This window comes from Salvelinus sp. IW2-2015, unplaced genomic scaffold, assembly GCF_002910315.2.
Source record: "Salvelinus sp. IW2-2015 unplaced genomic scaffold, ASM291031v2 Un_scaffold1024, whole genome shotgun sequence".
Classification (NCBI taxonomy): Eukaryota; Metazoa; Chordata; class Actinopteri; order Salmoniformes; family Salmonidae; genus Salvelinus; species Salvelinus sp. IW2-2015.
The window spans coordinates 164,663-172,732 of NW_019942692.1; the positions used below are offsets into that span (position 1 = coordinate 164,663).

Below are 8,070 nucleotides of genomic sequence, written 5' to 3' on the forward strand. Positions count from 1 at the left end.
GCTTAGCGACGTATCGTGATATAGAGAGCAGCTGTTGTTTAGAGACGTATCGTGATCATGAGGGGATATAGAGAGCAGCTGTCGCTTAGCGACGTATCGTGAGGTGATATAGAGAGCAGCTGTTGCTTAGCGACGTATCGTGAGGTGATATAGAGAGCAGCTGTTGCTTAGCGACGTATCGTGAGGTGATATAGAGAGCAGCTGTTGCTTCACCAGGTATCTCTACCTGAAAATACATGATCTAAGTGGTTGATAGTTGCTATTCAGCCGTCATAAAAGTATGCCTTTATTTACTTGGAACAACTACTGAAACAGTGATTTTGTCAGACAGCAGCTCTATAGAGATGAGATGACTTAGAATGACATAATAAAGTCATCAAATAAAACTAATGTAGTAAACATAACAACTGAAATATATTAAGTGATAAGCATTACTGGGCAGTCGTTACCCTCATGGGACTTTTATTAACTTTTTTATTCGGTGTTGTTACAGCGTTCAACCCAAATAATTGAAACCGAAATTGAAAACTGTGATTTTTATTTTATTTTTAAGAATTGAACTGACTTCAAAAAGCATTTGTCTCTCGTCTCTTAAAGCAGTCTGAGCTGTAGATAAAACAACAGAGAGCGCGTCATCGTTTCCTTTCTCCTTTACGGACCTCTGTGTCCTCAACAACTTCCAGTAGGACAGATCCAGGCTGTGTCTGCTGTGAGCTAGCAGCACCGTGTGTTTGTAAAGCAGTCTGAGTTTATAGATAACCAACTCGGAGAGCGTCACCATTTTCTAACCTGTTCTGGGGGAAAAAGTCATTTTTAAAAGTAGCTAACTAGTTAGTGCAGAGCAAGCTGCTGGCACACCTGACAGGTAGATAAGAAGACTCAGAAAAGTCTCGTCTTAGATCCATGCAAATGGAAGTAATTTAATTGCCAAGCTTTTGGTCACAGTAGAGGTTATTTTGTCCCATGTTAGAGAGTCAACAGCAGTAGAGACTGTTCTGTCCCATGTTAGAGAGTCAACAGCAGTAGAGGACTGTTCTTCCCGTGTAGCAGAGTCACAGGCAGTAGAGACTGTTCTGTCCCGTGTTAGAGAGTCAACAGCAGTAGGAGACTGTTCTGTCCCGATGTTTAGAGAGTCAACAGCAGTAGAGACTGTTCTGTCCCGTGTTAGGAGGAGTCAACTTAGCAGTAGAGACTGTTCTGTCCCGTGTTAGAGAGTCAACAGCGTAGAGACTGTTCTGTCCGGTGTTAGAGAGTCAATCAGCAGTAGAGACTGTTCTGTCCCGTGTTAGGAGAGTCAACAGCAGTAGAGACTGTTCGTGTCCCGTGTTAGAGAGTCAACAGCCCGGTAGAGACTGTTCCTGTCCCGTGTTAGGAGAGTCAACAGCAGTAGAGACTGTTCTTCCCATGTTAGAGAGTCAACCCGTCAGGAGAGACTGTTCTGTCCCGTGTTAGAGATTCAACAGCATAGAGACTGGTCTGTCCGCACGTTAGAGAGTCAACAGCAGTAGAGACTGTTCTGTCCCATGTTAGAGAGTCAACAGCGGTAGAGACTGTTCTGTGTCCTGTGTTAGAGAGTCAAACAGCAGTGAGACTGTTCTGTCCCCGTGTAGAGATCGGACAGCAGTAGAGACTGTTCGTTCGTGTCCCATGTTAGAGAGTCAACAGCAGTAGAGACTGTTCTGTCCTTGTCAAGAGAGAGTCAACAGCGGTAGAGACTGTTCTGTCCCGTGTTAGAGAGTCAACAGCAGGTAGAGACTGTTCTGTCCCGTGTTAGAGAGTCAACAGCAGTAGAGACTGTTCTTGTCCCGTGTTAGAGAGTCAACGAGAGTAAGACTGTTTCTGTCCCATGTTAAGATAGCAACAGCAGTAGAGACTGTTCTGTCCCGTGTTAGAGAGTCAACAGCAGTAGAGACTGTTCTGTCCCGTGTGTTAGAGAGTCAACAGCAGTAGAGACTTTGTCTGTCCCGTGTTAGAGAAGTCAACAGCAGTAGAGACTGTTCTGTCCCATGTTAGGGAAGAGTCAACAGCAGTAGAGACTGTTCTGTCCCATGTTAGAGTCAACAGCAGTAGAGACTGTTCTGGTCCCATGTTAGAGAGTCAACAGCAGTAGGAGACTGTTCTGTCCCAGTGTTAGAGAGTCAACAAGCAGTTAGAGACTGTTCTGTCCCATGTTAGAGAGTCAACAGCAGTAGAGGACCGTTCTGTCCCATGTTAGGAGAGTCAACAGCAGTAGAGACTGTTCTGGGTCACCGTGTTAGAGAGTCAACAGCAGTGAGACTGTTCTGTCCCATGTTAGAGAGTCAACAGCGGAGTATAGTAGATGTTCTGTCCCATGTTAGAGAGTCAACAGCAGGTAGAGACTGTTCTGTCCCATGTTAGAGACAAGAATCACAGCTGGTCCGAGACGGTCTGTCCCGTTGTTAGAGAGTCACAGCAGTAGAGGACTGTTCTGTCCCGGTGTTAGAGAGTCAACAGCAAGTAGAGACTGTTCTGTCCATGTTAGAGAGTCAACAGCAGTAGAGACTGTTCTGTCCCGTGTTAGAGAGTCAACAGCAGTAGAGACTGTTCTGTCCCAGTGTTAGAGAGTCAACAGCGTAGTAGACAAGAGGACTGTTCTGTTCCACGTGTTAGAGAGTCAACAGCCAGTAGAGAGGACTGTTCTTGTCCCATGTTAGAGAGTCAACAGCCGGTAGAGACTGTTCTGTCCCGTGTTAGCAGAGTCAACAGCAGTAGAGACTGTTCTGTCCCGTGTTAGAGAGTCAACAGCAGTAGAGACTGTTCTGTCCCATGTTAGAGAGTCAACAGCAGTAGAGACTGTTCTGTCCCATGTTAGAGAGTCAACAGCAGTAGAGACTGTTCTGTCCCGTGTTAGAGAGTCAACAGCGGTAGAGACTGTTCTGTCCCATGTTAGAGAGTCAACAGCAGTGTAGAGACTGTTCTGTCCCATGTTAGAGAGTCAACAGCGGTAGAGACTGTTCTGTCCCGTGTTAGAGAGTCAACAGCGGTAGCACGGGGGGATAGACTGTAGTTCAGAGAGACTGTTGACTAACAGTGACCTTGCTTGGCCTCTGGTGTCATTATCCAGAATATCTTTCTCGTAATCCCCCTCTTCTCCTCCTCTCTCACTTGGTACAGTTTCTCTCTCTCTCTCTCTGTCCTATAGTTAGTTAGAGAGAAAGGCAGAGAGAAATAGAGAGATTTTGTTTTGGCGGAAAAAGGGAAGGAGAATAATACTGAAAAGGGGGCAGGAGAAGATTTAGTTTTCTGTTCTTGAAGGCGACTGAATGGGTGTGCTAGCCTCAAATCTATGGCACAGTGCAAGCTCTCCCTCTGCTGCGTGACTGTTGTATTACACCACTGTGGAAGCGTTTCTGAGACACTCTCTGACATGTTCTGTTTTTATCTCTTCTCTCTTACAGCCCATTAGCAATGCTGACTTCATAGTCCCAGTGGAGATAGATGGCACAGTTCATCAGGTACTGTAGGATCACTACTGTCTCTGTCTATATTCACTTTTAAATACTGGTTATTTGATTATGCGCACCGGAGTCATTAGTGTCTCCGACGGTATTGTCAGAAATGATCAATTTTACTTTTATAGAAGCCAAATTTTTAAAAAAGTTATATTTTCACAAGTCTTTAAAAATCCGACCAAATGTTCCACTGTTGCTCCCAGTTCCTCTGAGCTCAACTTCAGAAGAAGAAGAAGAGGAGGAGGAGAAAGGGTGTGACCCAGTTCAAGTAATCCAGGATAGGCTGTGTGTATCCTGGTTGGCCTGTTCATGATTACTTGAACTGGGTGGCGGCTACTGCTACTGAGTAAGCGTATAGCTGTCTGTTTGACTTAATGTGTGATCAGTGATTGTAGTTGTTGTAATTCTGACTGGTTTCAGGTGTAATAGTATAGCATTGGTTGAAGCTCAATGTTAAATTCAAATCTCCCTACCATTTATATCTGTGCAAAGTTGATTTGCGAATTTYTATCGGATTGGAGGTATACAACACACTCTCCGCACCTCGTCATGAGCTGTTCGGTCATTACCGAGAACCACATACCGTATTTTTAACAGGGTCGTTAGCATTAGGAACAAAATACAATACTCCAAATTTGCGTTGACTGTGTCAAGTTACTTTTCAACGTGTTCCCGAAAAGCTATAGTCACCATCCAAGTAAAAATATGACCGGGTTTGTAGCGTAAGCGTTAACGTCACCGCCGTGGGATCTGAAGGTCCTGGGTTCACTTCTTGGAGGAGACGTTTTGACCCCCTTCCCAGTCCCGACACACACGCACGGTGTGCTTATTTTGAGTTATTCGGTGGCTCTTAAAAGAGCATCTTTGAGTGCCATTGGACAGGGACTGTGGTGTGTGTGTACTACTGCGTGTATCTTGCTACTACGGAGGAGATAGATGGAGATAGAATACGTCATTGCCCTCATCCGTCAGATGCACGCCACCCCCTACCCTACCTCCCAGGGACACGCTGTTTAATGGCAAGGTGGGAGGATTGTGTTCCCTGAAATGCGTACACCAGCTGATTGACGGAGCGCCAGGACCTCTCTATGCACTTATCTTCTGGTCTCACCGGATCATCCAGCTCTTCCGCTGCGCGATATCAAGAGAAGATCGTCGTCGTCCCAGGAAACATTCAGATGACCACCTCTAAATTTGCGCACCAGTGCCGTCCCCTTGGTTTCACCCCAAGACGTYTCCACCGAGGTGGATGACAAGGAGCACAGTCCCCTCTGCTGGCGCAGAACACAGAGCAGTTTGTGCCATTTCATGCCTTGTTCTCCTGAGCCACCTAATGTGACAGTCAATGTATTGTGGCAGACCAGGGGGTTGGTGTCAAAACGTTTACACAGATCAGACAGCGTAGGATTAGCTCAGTTTCACACGTGTTTGTTAAAATAATAGTCCAAAAGAAAAGAATAGGTCTCAACCCATGAGACCCTCTCCGGGATACCGTCTTCTGGGATCCGTGTCTTGCTGTATCCCCCATTGAGACCCTCTCCAGGATACCGTCTTCTGGGATCCGGGTCTTGACTGTATCCCCCATGAGACCCTCTCCAGGATACCGTCTTCTGGGATCCGGGTCTTGCTGTATCCCCCATGAGACCTCTCCAGGATATCCCGTCTTCTGGGATCCGGGGCTTGCTGGTATCCCCCATGAGACCCTCTCCAGGATACCGGTCTTCTGGGATCCGGGTCTTGCTTGTATCCCCATGAGACCCTCTCCAGGATACCGTCTTCTGGGATCCGGGTCTTGCTGTATCCCCCATGAGACCCTCTCCAGGATACCGTCTTCTGGGATCCGGGTCTTGCTGTATCCCCCATGAGACCCTCTCCAGGATAACGTCTTCTGGGATCCGGGTCTTGTTGTATCCTGTAGGGATCAAAAACTGAACTCTCCTGTTACCTCTGGTACCATCCCCAACTATACGGGAGTCCTGTCCTCCCCCAGTCTCTCCCCTGTGTGCTGCCCTTCTGGCAGCTTTATGGGACTTGTACAGCTGGTGAGCAATCAGCCCCTTGATTACTCACCAATCCCCAATCAGCCCCAATTAGTTCTGGCCAGAGAGCCCGTCGAGACCTGGCACGTCCAGCAGATGGAGCCATCGCCTCGTGATGTATACTCCGTATGTCACCAGGCTTCGACGAGTCTCTCCCAGGTGGCTGACCTGCTGTACGCCACAGTATGTAAACAGTTAATGGGTATGGGAACTTCCTCCTTCCTCATATTGTCTTGCTAAAAGAGAACTGGAAAATTTTCCCTGATTTCTCCTTATTGGTTTAAATGGGTTTCTGTTTTTTTTCTGTTTTTTTTGCTTCCCTCTGGAAAATCAGCTGTTTATAAATACTAACAAATACATTATTTCTGTTGCCATTTGTTATTTTTGTGTACTTTTTACTTGACTTGTATTGCTGTGTTATGATGTATTATAATGTTGTATTTTACACCTTCTGGTGTAAAAACCAAGGAAATTAGATGATTAGGCTGTTTGAGAAGGTTTGAATCGTAAACGACCTGCATACACACTGTTTGAAGTGCAATAGACCAATATACAGTAGCTTCTGTAGTAGGTCAAAGCTGTGTGCTGAAAAACCTTGGTAGAGCATGGGTGGAGTAGGCATTGTGGTGCTCATGTGCATTTCCTTTATTTTTCTGCTTCAGACCACTTCTCACATAAAACACGTGCTTTTTCTTGTTTTGAATCATCCTATATTAATCTGTGGCTGCAGGTGTACGTGCTGAAGAGACCCCATGTGGATGAGTTCCTGCAGAAGATGGGAGAGCTGTTTGAATGTGTTCTCTTCACGGCTAGTCTCGCAAAGGTACTTTCAACAACTCGTCTGTCACTTGTCTGACATACTCTAGTACTCCACTATAGGGAATAGGGTGCATACTCTAGTAGTCTACTATAGGGTGCATACTCTAGTAGTCTACTATAGGGAATAGGGTGCATACTAGTATTCCACTATAGGGAATAGGGTGCATACTCTAGTAGTCTACTATAGGGAATAGGGTGCATACTCTAGTAGTCCACAATAGGGAATAGGATGCATACTCTAGTAGTCTACTATAGGGAATAGGATGCATACTCTAGTAGTTTACTATAGGGTGCATACTCTAGTAGTCCACTATAGGGAATAGGGTGCATACTCTAGTAGTCCACTATAGGGAATAGGATGCATGCTCTAGTACTCCACTATAGGGAATAGGGTGCCCACTCTAGTAGTTTACTATAGGGTTCCCACTCTAGTAGTTTACTATAGGGTGCATACTCTAGTAGTCCACTATAGGGAATAGGGTGCATACTCTAGTACTCCACTATAGGGAATAGGGTGCAATACTCTATAGTACTACTCATAGGAGAATAGGGTGCATACTAGTATTCCACTATAGGGCATAGGGTTGCATACTCCTAAGTAGTCTACTATAGGAATAGGGTGCCTCACTAGTCAGTCCACTATAGGGAATAGGTGCATACTCCTGTAGTCTACTATAGGGAATAGGGTGCTACCTATAATTTCCACTATAGGGAATAGGGTGTCATACTCTAGTCAGTCTACTATAGGAATAGGGTGCATACTCTAGTGTCCACAAATAGGGAATAGGATGCATATCTAGTAGTCTCAGCTTATAGGGAATAGGATGCATACTCCCTACGTAGTTTACTATAGGGTGCTACTGCCCTAGTATGTTCCAACTATAGGGAATAGGGTGCATACTCTAGTAGTCCACTACTAGGGAGATAGGATGCAATGCTCTTAGTACTCCATTAGGAAAGGGTGCCACTCTAGTAGTTTTACTATAGGTTCCCACTCTTAGTAGTTTACTATAGGGTGCCTACTCTAGTAGTCCAGCTATAGGGAATAGGGTGCATAACTCTAGTACTCCCACTTATAAGGATATAGGGTGCCCACTCTAGTAGTTTACTATAGTGGTGCATACTGCTCAGTAGTCCACTATCGGATGCATAAATCTAGTAGTGCACTATAAGGAATAGGATGCATACTCCTAGTACTCCACTATAGGGAATAGGGTGCATACTCTAGTACTCCACTCCTAGGGAAATAGGGTGATACTCTAGTCTAATATAGGGGTGCATACTCTGGTAGTTTACTATAGGGAATAAGGGTGTCATACTCTAGTACTCCACTATAGGGAATAGGGTGGCATACTCTAGTTCTAGCTATAGGGGTGCATCCTCTAGTAGTCTACTATAGGGAATAGGGTGCATACTCTAGTATCCACTATAGGGAATAGGGTGCATACTCTTGTAGTCCACTAAGGAATAGGGTGCATACTCTAGTAGTCCACTATAGGGAATAGGGTGCATACTCTAGTAGTCCACTATAGGGAATAGGGTGCGTACCTAGTAGTCACTATAGGAATAGGGTGCCATTTGGGACATGGCTCTGTTCTCATTGTTTTGGTTTCTGTTTCTTTGCTCCCACTGTCTTCTGTCCCACCGTCATTGACTTCAGTTCTTCCTGTGTTCATATCTATCTACTTCCCTTCCTCCTTGTCCTTCTGTTCTTCTCGTTAATATCTATCTCTCCCTCC

General features: G+C 45.4%; 1 protein-coding gene across 4 annotated transcripts in view; it reads left to right on the forward strand.

The window, feature by feature from the left end:
- Nucleotides 1–8,070, forward strand: part of LOC112069481 (CTD small phosphatase-like protein) — a 53,944-nt gene that overhangs the window by 41,520 nt on the left and 4,354 nt on the right. For all 4 annotated transcript variants that reach the window (XR_011475346.1, XR_011475345.1, XR_011475347.1 and 1 more), the window contains 2 exons: nt 3,420–3,476; nt 6,243–6,335. Coding sequence is in view for 1 of the 4 variants with exons in the window: in XM_024136821.2 (XP_023992589.1) it covers nt 3,420–3,476; nt 6,243–6,335 (150 nt within the window). In the remaining 3 variants the exon portion in view is untranslated. The remainder of the gene's footprint in view (nt 1–3,419; nt 3,477–6,242; nt 6,336–8,070) is intronic.